A 19,167-nucleotide genomic window follows, 5' to 3' on the forward strand; every position below is an offset into this window, starting at 1 on the left:
TTACTGAACTTGTTAAACTTCAGAAGTTTAAACAGGAGAGTAGATATAAAATTACCATCAAAGATCAATCATAACCTCTAAAGTTGCAGCTGATTTCAAACATTCCTTTTGATAGGAATGTACAGCAAGTTTTTAGAAGTAAGAACACTTCAAATCTCCTCTATTTATAGGGAAGTTTGTAACAGGTTCAATTGGAGATATGAAAACCATTTTAAATAGACATCACAAGATGCATCTGCAGTTTAAAGGTCAAATTTATTAGGAGATTAAGAGATGTATTATACATGGACTATAAATACAGCACAGCTGACTTTATTCACAGTCACACACCCAATGCCAACCTATTTCGTAGACACTCTTGTTCTTTTGTTCCAAGAAAAATTTGCACCATAAGACTTGGATTTAGGTTTTGGCATCTTCTTCTCTTCAACATCATAACTCCAGCCTAGAGGTTATGGGGTAATGGCAGGGTGAGACAAGAAAGAACGAGAATTATATCCTCAGCATACAATATACAGCAGATCCAACTTAAAGGCTTTAACTTTAATATGTTTTTTTCAATGTAGGCACCCACTAATCTGTTCCTTTCTAGTTGGCAACAGAGAATAATAAAATGCCATAAATGTGGCAAATGACCATTCTGTGAGATGGCAAGACTTGTCCATACTACAGACCTCCATGCAAAAAAACCTGACAGTCTTCAATGAAAAGCTCAACAGGGAAGATTGACCGTCCTGTAAGTTCATGGCACCACTATTCTATAGCACACAGGAGCACTAAGGCTCTGCGCATGTTGGCACAGGAAAAGAAGAAGGTAAGAAAACATATGCCATAAAATAACATACAAAAGCTCATTCTCAAAGGCTAGGAGACAATGGAGACCTTGGAAAGCTGATAAAAAAAGAAGGGTGGGAGGGAGGACCAAAAAAACTAAAAAGCAAAGAAAAACTTCAACATTAGAAAGGAGTTTAATACTTAACATTTTAAAGAACTTTAATACTTAACATTTTTTATAAGAACATAAAAAATTAGGAGTAAAAAGAAAAGGGAATTAAGTGATAGAAGACAAGTAAATTATGTGATAGTTAAGCAAGAGAAATGCTTAAAAATGTCAGAAAAGAGGAGGTGGAGACATTAGTGTTTATGTAAATCAAAATGCAAATTGATTGCAGTCTCCAGGTGCCTGGAAAGTTGCCAGGGCAGCACTCAGTATTCCGAAGTTTGGTCTCTTTAGCTGCAGTATTTCACTCAAAGTTGAGATACTTCTGTTGAAGCCAGAAGTGGTTAAATATGCAGTTTTAAGTGATACTCATAAGACACTACTTTACTTGGTTTTAAAACTGAAACTTGCAAGCCCTAAAATTCTTAACATATATCTGAATTTTTATATTTAAGGTGCTCGCAGTAAACAGTCAAGATACAGCTACACATCAAAATATTCTGTAAGATACACAAGTTGTCAAGTCACTGCATCAATTTTGCGTATTCACAAATGTCACATAAACATTTTCTTCATGTTTATCAGCCTCAATCAGTGTAAATTTCCAAGTTAACTATTCTCTGTAAGAAACACTGAACAAGAACTTTAAAAACATATTCTTTCCATCTGTGAAAACACTGGCTTTTGCCTCCTGTTCTGATTAAAAAATATAAGCTTGAGTAAACAGCCAGAACTAGATCCAGAGACAGACTTCAGTGTTGCAACATTCAACATTGTAACACCTAACATTGAGACACTTGGCTGCTGGAATGGAATCTACAGCCCCAAGGTATTGCTTCATCTTTTTATACACCAGATGGAGAGGGGCCGAGTGCCTCTAAAAGAGATTTGCAACTGCCAGCACAATGACTTGCACTGCCACAGATAGCCAAAATGCATAAAGTCAGTTACATGTAACTAATGACTGCAAGAGGCCACCATTCTTTGGAACAGACTCCTTCAGACCAGCGTTTTGAGGTGTTCACAACAGAGAGCAGAGGTCACTTTTATAAAAATACCAGAATGCTGGGGGAAGTGACTCTTGCCCAGAGCGCTGCTATACAAGCCAAGTAGACAGAAAGCAGATTTCACCTTCTCTGGAAGAACACCCTCACCACCTGACCAAAGGTTACTGTGGAGTAGAAAAACTCTCCATCCTTGTTACTTAAGCTGTATGTTTTTAAACAATTGCTTCAGTGATTCGGACAGGGTAAAAAAATTAGGTCAACCGTCAGAATTTTTCATTTCTTCCAATTAAAAATGTTACCTCCTTGCCTAGAACTCAGACCATCCTCAGCTGTAATTTTGGACAGCAATGTCTCCTGTTACTGTATCCAGTGCTGCTACTCCAACATTAGAAAACACATCAGATGGGGCAGGCAGAAAGAAATCTCCTTAAGTTGTTAGGTGAGAAAGAACTCTTAAGTTCTTAAGTTTAAGTTTACTAACTGTACCAAAATAACCTGCAATATCTAGAATTTTCAGAAATTACATTCCAGGTTCTTAAGGAATTTTGTCATGGAAAATTTGTGCGGTTCACACAGGAGCCACAGGGAGAGGTAGTTATTTGTGTTCCTAGACATGTTCCTAGCTATGTCTCAATACTATCTTGGTTATGAAGCTAACTTCCAGTGTAAATGTCTGCCTAAATTTCTAATGTTTCTTAAAAAGCAGAACTAAATAATGTAAAATTTGTATTTCTAGCTACACATGATATTGAAGCTATCACTACAGAAAATACTATGCACATATCATACACAAAAATGAAAAATGAAATTAAAAGTTAGGCAAGTCAGTGTCTACAGAAAAGTACAGTGCATCTCAATTATGGTAAAATTAGAAGTGAAAGCTAAGTGAATACTGAAATACTAATATTAATACCAAGTCATAGCCTTAGTTTAGTTGGTTTCATGCACAATGGAGTAATTTCTAACTCAGGGAAGGCATAAACTTTCTACACTGAACAAATGCATTTTACTTAGTCTGCATTTTGAAAAGATAAAACATAACATCTACAAAGAGATGACATAAGCAGGTCATTACAATAATTTTTTTTCTCCTATATGCTGAATTGTTCAAGAAATAATATGAACAATACAGAAACATAGTGCCAAATTCTCCTAAATTTCATTTGTTCATAAAACAGTAAAATATACTAAGAAAATTGCACAGGTTATCCAATGCAAATGTGATCCTATCCACTTCTTAGATAATAGAACCTATTTTTCAATAAAATTAGTACTACTAAGCCAAAAAATTTTCCATTTAAAGAGGAACAGACAAATTATATTCTACCTTTTACTATTAAAAAGTGCAAGTAAATTGAACTTTAAATGGTTTAGTTTCTTAGATGCACAGGCTAAAGGACTTACCGTGTTTGTGATGCATAATATCAACCTCTAACAACTTTGCATAATTTGGTCTGGCCAAGGAACTTTACTATTTACCCAATCCTAAATATAGTTGAAAGCTGCCACAGGGAAGACTTCTGAAGAACCTCACACTTCATGTGCATTATTCCTGGCTTTATCTCAATGTAATTAATCACCTTCACATCCACAGGGACTAAGCATCAAGCTAACCTTTTTAAGGAAAATGAAGTTGATTTAAAAGAAGAAAAAAAGAAAAAGAAAAGAGAGCAGCAAAAAATTAATGCTAACAGAAAAAAGGACTGCTGAATATTCAAAAGGCTGAGATTATGGGTATGGTTTGTGGTACCTTCATTCTGTCAGGAAATACAAGCCTAACTAAGTTTACAGATAAATTTCCTGTGATATAACATTGCCTTAATAACTATTAAGTAATTATACTGGCTTTTCTACTGTCTTTTTCACAAATAAGAATAATCACCAAGCTTATGTGTTTAGACTCTAATGCTGGGCAGAGTTAGGTGTAACATCCTGAATCTACAGGTTCCTCATGGGGAGCAGCGAGGGGATGTGCTCATCTCCCCTCTGGTGACCAGAGACAGGACACAAGGAATAGAATGAAACTGCTTCTGGGCAAGCCCAGACTCAACAACAGGAAAACCTTATTCACAGAGAGAGTGTGGTCATAGGAACAGGCTTCTCAGGGAAGTGACCAGAACACTAAGTTTCTCAGAGCTCAACACTGGGGTGACGCTTTTAGTCACATGGTTTCCTTTTAGGTAGTCATGTGAGGAGCAGTGAGTTGGATTTGATGATCCTCTTGGGTTTCTTCTACAGTAAATCTATGCTACAATATAGCCAAAAATGAAGTCCAAGATGCTTACTTGGTAATAATTTAATTCTGTTTTTTTTTATTATCAAACATTCACAGGACCTCTGACAGTTTTCCTTAGTAAGAACTGAGATGCTCATATTAAACCTTCAGGCAAAGATCACACCACCATGCAGTTGGAACACCAACCCTGGGATACACCTGAAGTATTAACTTTCCTCCAAGACCTGAGCAAGGTCTGATTCAGCTCTCATTTAAAACAGAGACAGGTGCAAAAGAATTTTAACATTAATATTACATTTCAATAATAATAATAATGGCTGAAACACCTTTCTAGACAGTGGAAAGTCTAAAGTCAATGCCTTCAGCACCCCTGGAAATATCCTCCCTTCCCATTTTCCTCCTCCCCATGTAGAACACTAGTTTACCAGCTCTGCAGAAAAGAGGGAAGGTACTTTATCCTGTACTTATTCTATTGTTAATACTTTGAGATCAAGATTGCCTATGGAAGGATGAACCTCTCAAGGCCCATACATACAATACATACCATTTTTTTCAGCAAAAGCAATGGCATCTTCTTTAGTAGAGAAAGTAAGAACCATGTTGGATAAAGGGTCAGCTCTGTAAGTAAACAGATGACAATTTTTAGGTGTACTGGAAATAGAAAAAGATTGCATCTATATCTCAAATGTTAAATCAAATACTGTATTACACAGCTCACGGTAGTATGCAAACTCATAAAACTATTCAACAGACTTCTAAAAATTATCTTCAGGGTCAACACTTACTTTTGGCAAAGTATTGTTTTACTCTTTCAGTGCATTAGACTTCCCTCACAGCTACTTGCAAAAATTAATTGGGTTGTTAGACACACATGTCTAACCACTTGCTGAGGTTATAGGAAGTGCTCTGCGAGACTCTTTAGTTTAAATCTGCAAAATTCCTTTCTTTTTGTAAGATCAGGAGGTCTAAATAATTCTGAACATTTCAAGGAGACAAAGTGTCTGTAGAATAGTTAGGCAAAGAATAATCTTGGACAGAAAAGAACAGAATACTGAAGTGAGGAGAGAAGGAACTAACCAGAAACTGAAAAGCACATTAAAAAAATATTGAGAGTACTGCTTTAGCAGAGGTCACATGACCCCCACAAATCATTTCTACACAGCAAGCAGATCACAGGCCACAACTGAAAATGAAGCTCCAAAATGCAAACAGCTAGCTAAGTAATTACATAGTAGTTTGTTTTAGATGACCAGCTATTCCTCAACTGCATGAATGAAGTACCATAAAGGTTTTTGAAACAAATTAAATTCTCAGTGAAAACACAAAATTGCCTTATTTGTTGCTATAAAAGCTCAATTTTCGAACAATGACAAAGAATGGGGGAAAAAAAGAAGAAGAGTTCTAACTCTTAAAGAAATTAGATACTGGTTGTAGCAAAACAAAGACAGATAAAACCTCCCTGTGACAACGCTGCCTATGAGCCTGGGAGACAACTGGAAAGATGACCAAATTGCAACAAACTATTGAAGGAGCTGCCTCTCAACTGTTCTCTCTTTGAAGCTAGAAGGATAAATGAAGAGAAAAGACTGAAGATACACTGAACTCTCTACAATAAAGGGCACAGCCTGTGACTGGAGAAGGGGGAGGGGAAAAGGGGGAATCTCGCTTCCAGCAAAGACAACAGTGTAATTTTATCTCATGTACACATGGAAAAATGGAGTTCACTACATATCCAATATATTCCCCAATAAAAAAATCAGAAACAAATAAACAAAAACCACACAACAAACGAACAAACAAACAAACCTAGGATAAAGACAGAAATTACACTTTTGCAAGCCACTGCGGATAGGTTCTCTTAAAGATATTTAAAGATTTCTCTTATAACAGCATCTAAGTGAATTAAGAACTAAGAATTAGTTGATGACATGACCAGTGGAGAACTAAGTGGCCTCAGTATACTGCAATATTGTGACAACTTCTGCTTATTGTTCTTCTCTTCCATAATTGGGGCTGGAAAAATCTTTTCAACACTGCTAAAAAGGAACAAAGAAGCTTTAGGTCTGAAGTGTGGTGAGGGACCAGTGCCTGTTCAGAACAGCAAATATGGCAAAAGCCTTCCAGGACAGAGGCAGTTGGGAAATGAGAACTGTGCAGACATTATTAGTTCTGTTTAATGTGCAATCATCTTTCATTCAATCTAAATAGGTTTCTGATTTATTTCCATAAATGAGCTATCTGTGTGACAAAACTGGATTTCAGGATGTCCAGCATGACGTCCTGATAGTGTCAGCAGTACCAGTGTTGCAGAATTTCCCATGCCTATCCCCATTTGTTCTATCAATCGCTGAAAATTAGGATTCCATGTTTTGTTCTCCTATGAGATCTCATACAACAAAAACTTCACACTTTCCACATTTTTTCGTTCACAGTTTTAAATTAAAAGGTGTACCCAAGAAATATATTTAGCCATTCTCATAATGAAACCTCCCAATTACAAAAAAAAACATGCCATGGGTCCATTTTACTTAGATCTGTAACTGGATAATTTTCACTTAAAAAAAGTTGGAATAGCCAAAAACAAGTGCAAAAAACCTCCAGCCCCAAATAAGACTGCAAAATGACAGAAATATAGGAAAGACCAACAGGTCTTTCCAATATATTCAAGTATATGGAGTTCAGACAAAAAAGGGCTTTAACACGTAGACTCTAGAGAGCTCTTACCCACTAATCCCATTACATTATTCAAAAGTAAATGGAAAACTGTCTGTGAGATGTTTTTTGCAGAAATTAAATCTCAATGGAAGAAACTCTTCTTGGGTATTTTTGGGTGTCGAATGGTAACACCAGAATTACTACAGTTAGTACACTACCAGTTTTCACAAGCATGCCTTAAAAATGAATGGATACAAACTAATTTACAAAACCTTTAACCTACTAGCATTGATTCTCAATGGAGCACTTTTTTTTAATCTTACCTGGAGCCTGCTTACCCATGAGAAATTCCTTTCCCTACCCCAAAATAAAAACCTATGTAGAGCCTTCTCAAATTTTTATGAGAAATCAATGCAACAGGAAGACTTAATTTCAGAGTTACTTTGAACTAAATTTCTGGATACATTTATGTTATATATATAAAAAAAAAATTTCTGTGACTGGATTTGGAATGTTAATACATCTTAAAAAACGCATCCTGAAATTATTTTATGTTTAAGGTTTTACAGTTTTTTTCATAACATTTTGTGATATTCCATGATAAGTGCTAATATGGTAGCAAGTAGATATTCTCAGTACACATAGTACTCTTTCTGAAGTTTGAAAAAAAATCTATAAGTGGTTGATTTCAGTTTATGTCTAACCATTAACTATTCTGAATATTGCCTTTGAGATTACAATATTGTCAGAGGAATTGCTGATATAGCTCTCCGAGTCAACAGGAATTCTAACCACACCGTGAAATGTAGGTACTGTATTCATATGAAGAAAAAAAATTAAGAATTAGATGCATACAAGTTGCAATTACATTTCTGAAATACAGCATATTTAGCTAAGACTAGTACCTTTCTGGATTTTTCATGTATTTAAAGATTTTAATGCTAATACTGACAATCCTGTAACAAACAGAATAATATTTTAAATAGCTGGGCTTCTTGTGGTTTTTTTTATTAGTTATGACTCCTCATTTTAGATCCTCAGGATAAAAAAAAATCTGGAAATATTGTTGTTTTTGTTTTAAAGATGCAACTGAGAGCTAAGAATGATTAACTACTTTATGGACCTTCTGGTCCTGATGCTGCCACACAATAACATCATCCCAATGTAATTACTGAAATGTGTGGTTGTTAACATCTTTTTTGAACTCTTCCAGATGATGAAATGAGCTTTAAAAATCTGTTTTTAAACTTAACGGGTCATACAACAAACAAACCCAACCACTTTCTGTAGGTACTGTTATAATACAATCAGATTTAGGTAGAAATATTTGATATTTGAAATTTAAAAAGTAGTGAGAGCCAAATATAGAAGAAAAGTACTTTCAAATTCAGTAAGTACTCACGTAGATGCCCAGCCCATTAAAGGGTTCTCCCAGCGCTCCCTGTTATCAAATTCCATCTTCCATTTCTTTGTATTGTTAGCTCCTGACTGCATTGCATTACGTGCTGGAACAAAAATGTGAACTTTTCTGGTTTTGATGTGCTCATCCGGAACACCAGTTAAAGTAGAGATATCCTAGAAAAAATATAATGTGACTTTTTAGAAAAGAGTTCATCCGAAACATGTAAGATAATACTGCTTATGCTTTTTACATAAGTTCATGCTTTATATTTAAAGTTACAAAGCTGAAAAAAACTTAGAAAACTAAATTGTAGTTTCAACAGAACACAACTGAAGGTGATACATGCTAGGGCTGCTATTATTCTGCTTCCCCTCACTGGTTAGATTTTGCTTGGACCAGTTACCTGAACTTGCCCATCTCCCATGTACAAAACGGCTACAGCCAGAGGAGGGACAGAACATTTCCCCCATCCTTCTCTGTCTACAGCTGCAAAGTCAGGACGGCTTCAACTTGCACCAGCTAAACCAAATGAGGAAAAGTGCAAATGCTTTCTTCCTTCAGGAAAATATTAAGAGTGTTGACTGAAACATTGACAAATTCCAAAACATGAACAGGACTATTCACCGAAATATTTGCCAGCCAAGTATGCACTGCAGTATAAGCACTTTCCCTTGGGCTTAACTCTGTATATTGTTCAGAGACAGCAACACCTATGGTGACTCAAGAAGCTATCCTTTGCATGAAGGAAGAGGCAGAAGCTAGTATCTTTTGCACAATATGCTACTGATTGTTTGAGATTGCAGAGAAGGTGCTAAAAGTCAGCTCTTATCTCTCTAGCCATAAGTAATTAAATAAAGTTGACCCCTCGTCATGTTTCAAGTTATGACTCAGCATTTGACAGTCAGCTCTTCTGTTGACATTCAAGATCAACAGAGGGACATTTGATGCTGGTAACTTTCTTCAGTGTATTTGTGAGGAACACAATGATTAAGGAGATTCCAACCTTCAAAGAAAAAAAAAAAATTTGTAACATTGTATATAATCAACAGTAGGATGCCCTCCTCTTCTAGAGGGATAAGCCTTCAAAATAAACATAACAAAGATAAATCCTTCAAACCAGCCTAAAAATATTAACTGACTTTAACAAAGCATAAGATAGGGAAAAACCTCACAAGCATTGCTGTGAAAAATTACCCTCAGCAACATCTGATATAATTAAAGTGAACATTTTTGCTAAAAACTAAACAGTAATTATGCAAAATTAACTTGTCAGTTCACCCTAGTAAAGACTGAAATCAAACATCAAATCCATCTCCAAGGAGGTTAAACTACTCCTGTTCCTTACATACTTAAAAGGCCAGTGGGAGCTCCTTAGTCTCCCTTTTCCCCTCCCCTCCCTCCAGGAACAAGTTGTAAACTGGTCAAATTCCAGAAGGTTGCAGCAAAACATTCAGCATATTGAACTTATCTTGACAGTCTTGCCATGACTTGAACGAAATGAGAACCTTAAATAGAACACTGTCATTTTACATAAATGTACCTATTAACATTATGGGATTTTCCTTTGTGGCAAACGTGAAACTTCCTGACGCAGCCACCAGATCATCCTTTGAAAAGCAGCAGTTCTCATTTCCAATTTTATTTTACACAATTTGGGAGATCAGTCCCTTAAAACTATAAAAGGGAAGAAGTGTAAAGCATTTGACTTGCATTTACAATTAGGACAGCAGGGGCAACAAACAAGCATCCACACTCTAGCTTTCAAACTTCTGACATTTCTACCCAAATGATCACAAAAAACTGTCAAAGTATCTTAACGATTCCATTATAAATGCCTTCATTAGGACCAAGTCATTTTAATATGAGTTAGCAGTGATATGAAAGAGAAGCAGTACCAGCTACCGGAATGTTGCAGCACCTATGCAAAAATACCTTCTGACAGACTGGCACTTCTCACTGCTGAAGCCTAAACTGCAGTTTAGGAAGGAATTTGCTTAAATTTTTCTGATTTGAATTGGCAAAGTGCTTTGTTTAACAAAAAAGAGTTTTCACCTGCAGTAAAGTTTGGTGAGGATTCAATGTTTCAGCTTGCTTATTTATACAAATAGGTAGAAATATTAGCCTTTATTTCTGTATATAACAAACATGAGAAAATGTAGTAATATTTACAAAAAATTTCTTTTACTGCTCTTTAACAATATACTATGTGCAAAAATGCTGGGGTTGTTATCATCAAACACTTTCAGACATGTAAAATCCAAAACAGCCCAAAATTATAATATTTTTTTACTATTATTACTCCCAGCAACTCTTAAGTCCATTATGAATTTTATGCTTCAGTTTTAGAAGTTTTTGAATTCTTCCAGAATAATCTGGAACTACTAAAAAAAAAGATACTACATTATATAACATCATGGACATAAACTATTTTCTCTTTTGAAACCTTAACACAAGGAAATCATAAAAATGTTATACAGTGCATACAGAACACAATCTAAAAAGAGGGTTAAAATCAGCAAATGCTATATTTGTGAGATTACCATAGTAAAGAAATGCCTAGACTTGTTTATCTGGATGAAAGTAAAATGAAAACCCCAGACATAGCCTTCAAGCCATGTTTTTCGGGCACTCAGTTGGCTCTAAATCAAGGTTATTTCACTAATAATATAGGATTAATCCCATAAAAATCTTTTCAAACTTAAAATTAAAACCTGCCTGCTTTCTCAAATTGAAATATCTACTTGGTGTTGCTAACTCTCCATACTTACACTCATTATAGCTAGAGTTTCCGTGCCTTCTAGCAATCATTTATTGATATCTTCCCCATTTTAAAAGCTGGCAATTGAACAGACAGTTGTTAGGACAATGAGTTTCTGGTTGCTGAAGCTCAAGTTGTCCTGACATAAAATCATTGATTTTTGCTTGCTGTAGACATGTAAGGTACTGTAGCATAGCTGAGCTGTTGCCAAAGATATGGAATAAAAAGGCTTGGCATCTATCACATACTTGACACCTAAAGAGCACAGAAGCTCTAAGATTCCTATTCCCTGTAGGCGCACTCTTAGTCTAGACAAACTGATTTCTCACAGTTTTAAAATGCATTACAACACTCTATTGTGATCATTTCATCCACACAGCTCCAGCTAGTGACAGAAGAACCTGTCCTTTAAACGACATTTCAATGGGCTAAAGCTCCCGCTCCAAGATGCCATTAAAACAATATAATACTTGAAAAGAACTATGCTGCATTGGGTTGAACTCTTAGCTGGGTCTTCAGTGCTTTGTTCTAAGTTCTCATTGAAACTACCTGTGAACCAACTTTCCAAAACAAAGATATTTTTGACAGCTGGTTTCACATTAGTATCTTTTTTTTTCAAGTGTTCCTTAATTTTGCTGTATTAACAATTTAAGATACTAGTGAGGTGTTCAGCATTCAAAATCTTAAAGATATTAGATGACAGTAAAAAAGACTTGAGAATTGAACTGTATAGGTTTACTAAAAATTAATAACTCTGTTTCAGATTTTTAAAACGGGCTGCCATCTAAAAAGTGCATTCTGACACTCTGTTTTTCTTAATATATATGCCATTTGAATAGTAAATTCTGATTTTTTATTTTTTTTTGGTAACTCAAGAAAAATTTAATACTAATTTTGAGACATTTTGTCTCTTTTTGGAATAAGCTCAAAGGGACAACCCCCCCCTTTTTTTAAAACCGTGGAAATCATATAAAATTTCTTAAAAACACAGGGGTTTTTCTTTATTACAATTTAGATTACTTAAGAATGTTTGTCATGGTGGAAAGCCTGCTAAAGCTGTTCTGGAAAGGGTAGTAACAGCCAAAATGTGCTATGCAGCAATAAGAAAAGTGATTCATAGAGGCAGTGTCAATGAAAGCACTATTCAGCACGAAGATGACTTTTAAAGGGAATGAGAATTTCCTTCTTTTAAATATTCCACTAATAGCAGAAATTCCAAAGGGGACAAGAAATAGAACTCTCTAATTAAAGGAGAGAGACAAAATGATTGGAAGTAGCTTTGAAAACAAATGCTTTCGAATAGATGGGTCAGGTGTCCATAAAGGTGTTATGTTTCTTCTTTGGCATTTCCTTCACCATGAAGACAGAAACTGTACATAACTACTATTAACTACCTACAGTTTAGCACTCCCCCTTTTTTTTTTCTTTTTTTTTTTTTTTTTTTTTTTTTTAAATAAAGGAAACAGGGAACAAGCAATGGGAAGTTGATGTCAAAACACAGAAAAACCTCCCAGCAAGCTTCCAGCAACCACCCAGGATTTAGAGTCTTGCTAGCCGCTCTCTTTTCAATACCAGAATTTCACACATTTCAATGACCATTATGACTTCAAAGAATCAAATTTTCATCATTGTCCGTCATCTGCCGGTTGATTTGTATAAAGCAGTTCTTCTGCATGCATTCCAGACAAAGGGCTCCTTACTTTCGTGGCTATATATCAAGTTTAAAAGTTCTATTTGTGACAGTTGTGTCTGTGGTAAATTAGGGTAACACTGAAGGAGTGCAGCTGCTCCACAGGAACCTCCTTTTTGGCATCATTTCACTTAAATAAAAACTGAATAATTAGTTTCTGCCTTTATTAAACCACAAAAATGCCACTGGCCTTAGCAATTACTTCCGGTTGCCCCACCTACTTAACCTCAATAGTTTTACACTTGTTAGAATGGAAAGTAGAAGTTTTCTGTACTTTATAAGAGTTTACAACAGCTTGCTCTCTTCCCCACCTCCAACATGTTTTACCAGACTAACTATGTAAAGTTTTGCTATAAGTCCATGTTGCAATTCACTTTATTTAGAAGTTGTTATATCAAAGCACAGAACATCTTGCATAATACCCACAGAGTAGCTGCTGTGAAAAAAGTTTTTTATTTAATGCGCTCAGCTGCTTAACTGTACGTCAGGATCAGAACATTTTTGTTTCTATATTTCAAAACAGAATTTTTGAAGGCAATGCAAGAGAATAGAATCTGCTATGTAAACTGCAAATGGAAAAATGGAGCAGAATGAACTAAACATGGTCAGACAACATTTATCTAACAGCTACAAACAAAACAAGGGGAAAAAGCATATTTGCCCTTAGGAAACTTTGTATCACACAGGATAGAGTTTCCTTCCAGACTTCAAAATCATTTTGCATTATCACAGTAAATGATGAACAACATGGTATTATTCATAACATATTCTTCCATGTAGCCATCCTGCAGAATGATTAATAAAGAGGCTGAAAAAAGCACCTAAAGAACTGTGTTTTTAAAAAGAAAACAAAACACTGTAAGCAGGAAACAGAATTTGATAATAACAAAGATTTCACGAAGGTTTCCATTTAAAGAAAATCTCTTTTCACAAGCAGTTTTGTAAAAAACTAAAGAGAAACTCAAAATGCAGAAAAGTAGGTCTAACAGAAGCAGAAACCGTCACATTACTGGAATCAAGCTAAGTCCACTATAATACTTTTTAGGTTGCTGACTGCCATTATGCAAAGGAAGTGTCAGCTTCCAAAACAAGCACTGGTAGGTTCAGCATTTCTATTCATTAGTTTGCGTTTCACAGCTGAGGCAATACTATAGCAACCATGATGTCTGAGCCTTCACTGCAGTTGCAAAAACTCCTTGAGAACTTCCCTGTTGCCCTGCTCCAATGGCTCACTACACTTCCCCAATATTTTACATGCTTAATATTATTCTATACTTGCTGGTATGAGACACTTCAAATAAAATTATATAACACATTTCAAACACCATTAAACCAGCATCTCTTGGAATCTGTGATTTGAGAAAAACACCAGGAAAGAGCAAACAGGAATAAGGACTAGAACATGACTTCACAATAATAACTAGAAAACATCCTTCTCACCTGCCCTTTTTTCACGTCTTTAAAACACTTCACTTGAAGCTTGCAATGCATCCCCAAATTTTCTAGTCACATCTCCTCCAAAAGTCACAGAAAATTGGTATTTATAAAAGTGATTACTGGTAAGTTATAGAAAAAGCTGCTGAGTTGTGCTTTTGTTAGTTTAAACTAAAACAGTTGAAAATGAAAAAATGAAACATTTGAAACACCTAAGTCCCACTTTCAGCATCGACAGGCTATTTCTTGTTCCATATCATTTTTTCTGCCAAGAAACAAAAATGTATTTTTTATTAATACCGTATTTTTTTCCTGTAACAGTATGTCTTAGCTGCGTAGATATTGTCTGAGTAAACAAAAAGATGTTAAAAAGAAAGGAAATCAAATACCTGGGTTTACAATTTGATTTCTCTATATATCTCTATTAAGAAAATCACTATTAAATAGAGGAAAGCAGGGGCACTCAGGGGCAAAGAGCATATTTCATAAAAATAGATATTGCTACTAGTACTTATAAGAGAATTCAGCATAGATGTGATGTTCTTCAAAGTGACAGAATGACAAACAGCATGATTATCTTCAACAAGATGGAAAAAAGTCTGAATTACAGATCTTGCAAATTACTTTTTATTCTAACCCAACTATATTTAGAGAAAGTATATTTTCTAGAACTCATCTAAACCATATGTTAGCAAATTTTTTGCTTGCACACACAGACAAGTGTGTGCAAGCAAAGGCTAGGTCTTTTTCTGAGGCCTTTTAAAAACAGTTTTCTACAGTGCATGGATTTCAAGCACTCTACTATAAATTCACAAGGAAGTGCAAGAAAATCAATTAGTGAAGAATAAGACTACAGCCACATTTTTAGATGACAGACTTTCAAATCAAAGAAGAGGCAGTCTTAATTTACCTGCATTTAGAAAATGAAAGAGGGTAACCAAACAATTGAAACAATCTGATTTATGTTAGAATAATTTACGTTATGGTAACACTTCCCTGCTGTACTACCATAAGAAACTGCTCTTACAGACACTATTACTCAGTGCAAAACAAGAGAATAGGCAGGAAAAGCTTTGAAAGAAAGCAGACAGAAGTACTAGCAGATAGACACTACCTAGGATAAAGAACTTTGTACCTATTCCCCCAGTTAATTCAATTTTTTATATACTATTAAATAAATAACATATTGTAGTTTACTTGTAGCTCAGTGATGGCATGTTTTTCAAACATAATTTATTCAGTTTGAAGTATTTATAATACAATCCTAGCATAAGTCACAGTAAAGCAGATTGTCTTGCAAAGCTAAACACAGTATTTCAATAATATCTTGGTGAATTATTCATTACCGATGATTTATAGTCTACAAAATGCAATTTTGATCATGGACACCAAGAGCCTTAACCAGCAGTTCAAGATGAGGTCTTCATATCTAAGGTGAAAACCAAAATTCAAGCTACTCTTGTGCACTGGAAATAATTTCTGTATTTTTTGTGTGTTTCTGATACCATTTTAATAAAATACTTACTTTTAACTTTCACTAGAAGTTAAGTGTATTTACAAAATAAACCATAAGCATATGACTCAAATGAATTTTTTAAAGTTACGGTTTTTCAGGAATAAGAAAATGAAAAATTATTATCTACTTAATGCCCATCTGAAAAACTTACAATGCTTCCTTAGAAGTACCAATTAAAAAAATTTCCAAATAAGGCCTCAGTAGAGTTCCCAAATTCAGGTACCACTTGTTTCATAATCTTCAGCTTTCAGAAAGGGCTTCAGCTGATGTTAAATATGTGGCTCTTTCTCAAAGCTCCCTTAGCCACTGAAGCTGCAAAAGACCCAAGGGAGAAAAAGACTCAGAGCCTGCATGGAATTAGGGAATTACTTACACACAGGCAGTGGAATTGCTGCTGCAAGGCAGGAACACCTTGATCAATTCCTAATTTAACCTGGACAGCAAATATTCTAAGGTCTGAGCTACTGAATACCCATTTGGATGTACAGCAACATCTTAGGAACTGATAACTCTGGTAAGATTTTTTATGATGAAATCATAAGAAAGATTGTCACTACAGTGTATGAAACACTAATTGTGAATTCAGTTTTAACTAACTATGTCCTAAGGCTGGAAGCTAGAGCAAAGAACACTAAAATTCAAATCTCGTTACTGTGCATTTTCTAGTGTTCTTTTCCTTTCACCTCACAACTACCAATTAATTAATTTCCTATTGAATGGTAGCTATGGAGCAGCATTCAACTTTAAGGTTTAAAAATTAGCAAACAATTCAGGATTCTGTTTATTAAGATAAAGATACTCATCAAAGGTGAGGGTAAAAAAAAAAGGCAAAAAGTAGTTTTTAAAGTTTATCTTGACAGTTCTGACACACTACTTTATAGTCTTCTACTAAGAAGAGTATCAGGAAATTCAACCAATGCCTGCCTTAATTGTTCTCTATTCTTCACACCTCTTTTATAGAGAAAATGATTTCTGTAACAGATCTTTGCCCATATAGTTACAAGTGGTGTGAGACATAAGAGACAAAAACAGAAGCAAATCCCCAATCAAGAAATGCAAATTTAGAGCAAAATCCCTGTTAGTGCATGCTTCTTAGAAGAAGAAAAGTTGCACTTCAGAAATTACAAGGAAATCAGACCTGTTAAAAGCTGCCCCTTACCCTAATGCAGGATGTAATGCTTCTGTGTAATATGCATGCACTTTAGAAGTTGAAAGGAAGTGCTAAATAGTGTACATAATTTCCATACACAGCAGGTAGTGAAGCAAGAAAAGAACTGACACAGTTACCCTCATTAAAGAGATGCACAATAGAGAACTGTTATGCAGTGTTAGCATATTGAAGGTCTATGCATCAGGGATGTTGCGGCTATTAACAGCTTAAATGTTCTCTGCATTTTGTTAATTAGTGCATATAGCTTTCAAACCTTAACTGTGTTTTAGAAGGTTCTTTTCTAGCAGTAGCACAGCCATTAATTACTTCCTGGTGGGGATCGAAAGAGTTGATGGCGCTTCAACTGTTGCAATGTTATCAATAAAATACACCTAAACTCCATTGGACAAAATGGGTTTTTTTCACATTTATCTATATAGCTAGTTTAAATGGATGGTTTCAAAAATCCCTCTCTAAAAAAGCTGAAGTGCAACTAGAATATACTGTATTACTTCGCAACAGGTTTTAGCTAGTTACCTCTAGAAATCCGTTCGTGTAATTAGTGCTTTGGCCTTTATATGCTTGGCTTTTACTTACAGGAAAGAAATTATGGTCTTACACTTTCTAATAAAATAGAAAGAAATCCATCATCAAAGAAAATTAACTTGAAACATTAAGGTTTCCTTTCACTTTTGCATTACTGTGGGGGGGAAAAAATCAAGAGAGAGTACAATGTACATTTGTGTTTACTAAATGGTGATAAAAAATTAAGAATTTTTATTGGAACCAGACATTAGAGAGAAGATATTCAACTTCTGACTCAACAGAGGCAGAATGAGTTGACTCAAAAATGCTTTCAAATAGAGTCAAAAACAAAACAACAAAAATGTGGTCCTAAGAAAGAATACAAACCAGAAGAATAGAAAATAAAACACTAGTGCAACCTGCAATATTTATCTTAAAATAGCTTCTGCCTGGTTAATATGATACTCAGTAAGAACTTCAAATACATGATTTGTATACGGATTATGTTTGCCTACACAGGAAAACAGTTACTTATTTTCATACATGAATTTATGTGAACATCCAGAAAATGAACTGATAAGTAAAATTAACAACTTCTGCAGAAATTTTAATCTGAATTACTACCAGTCATAATTTTTCAGAACTATCTGAAACATCTTTTAAAAAATACTATCTTTGATATGTCTTACTAGTATTTTGTAGAAATTTCTTGTAGCTCAGTTTCTTATCACCTGTTAACCAAGTTTTCAGGCTAACAGGTAATAGGATAGAAGTTATTTTCCAATCAGCAAAGACTTCCTTTTGCTTTAAGCTTAGAGTGAGTAGAACTGAGTATGCCAAAAACATATATAAGAGACTAAGCAACCGCCCTACGGTGCATGTTTCACAGCACAAGAACTAAATGGCATATTAAAACTCTGGTTCTGAACATCAGATGCTCTCTCCATGGTCCCACTCTCCATTAATACAGGTTAATTTGCCAGTTTGAGAAAAGACACATGAAAGTACTTCAAAGATTCCTCAGAAACATGCCATAAAGAATTTGAAAAACATTTGATTCCGTCATTGATGATATGAGTACAGCCAGAAAGCACTGAAGAAGCCCCAGGCTCTCTTGCAGCATGATCAAGATGTTCAAGAATTCCCATGAAACTACCAGGCTTTCCAGACAAGAAAAGCTTTTCCCTCCTGACTTGATAAAATGGTTCACCTAGACCTCCATGACTAGAACCAGGTTTCATGTCCGTACAAGAAACTTAGGATTTGTGGTTTTCTAGCCTTTCTTAGGCTAGGATTTGTGGTTTAATTCTACAACTTAGTACTACATAAAGGCAGAAAGACCCACCTGAATGCACAGAAAAAGTAGCAATGTACAGGGAATTTAATCACTATTCCTGGCAACACAAGAAGAATTCATGTCAACTACATTAATAACATAACATGGGATACTAACTTGGGTTTTTTAGAAAAGGTTCAGATAATGGAACTGTTTTATGAGAACATGGACATATCCTCCTTTAAAAACAAAAACTATTGAACAAAACAGCTCTAAAAATGAAGTTACTTCTTACTCCTGTTGATTACTTGGTTGTACCAATGACTTAGTCTTATTCTTTCTAGCAGTTAGAAACACGGTTTGCATATTTAGACTTCCAAAGCTAAGTACGTGTTTAGATGTTGAATAACCCTTTGGAATCCAAACTAAACACAACACAATGATGCTCCTTTAATTTGTTCTGAGTAGCCATCACAGCAAACTCTTCGAAAGCATTATTCGTTCACAGAAAATGAAATACTATGCAATGAAATGAAAAAAACCCAACCCTAAAAACATACTTTGACCAAGTGGACTAG

At 35.0% G+C, this 19,167-nt stretch overlaps 1 protein-coding gene across 1 annotated transcript in view; it reads right to left on the minus strand.

Moving 5' to 3' along the window:
* Nucleotides 1-236: 236 nt before the first annotated feature.
* The window catches only part of NDUFS4 (NADH:ubiquinone oxidoreductase subunit S4), a 47,552-nt gene continuing 28,621 nt past the window's right edge, over nucleotides 237-19,167 (minus strand). Inside the window, exons 3-5 of the mRNA XM_059492901.1 lie at nucleotides 8,241-8,413; nucleotides 4,728-4,801; nucleotides 237-445 (exon numbers count right to left, since the gene is read on the minus strand). Coding sequence (XP_059348884.1) covers nucleotides 342-445; nucleotides 4,728-4,801; nucleotides 8,241-8,413 — 351 coding nt within the window. The 3' untranslated portion in view covers nucleotides 237-341. The remainder of the gene's footprint in view (nucleotides 446-4,727; nucleotides 4,802-8,240; nucleotides 8,414-19,167) is intronic.

Source organism: Ammospiza nelsoni, chromosome Z, assembly GCF_027579445.1.
Source record: "Ammospiza nelsoni isolate bAmmNel1 chromosome Z, bAmmNel1.pri, whole genome shotgun sequence".
Taxonomy (NCBI): domain Eukaryota; kingdom Metazoa; phylum Chordata; class Aves; order Passeriformes; family Passerellidae; genus Ammospiza; species Ammospiza nelsoni.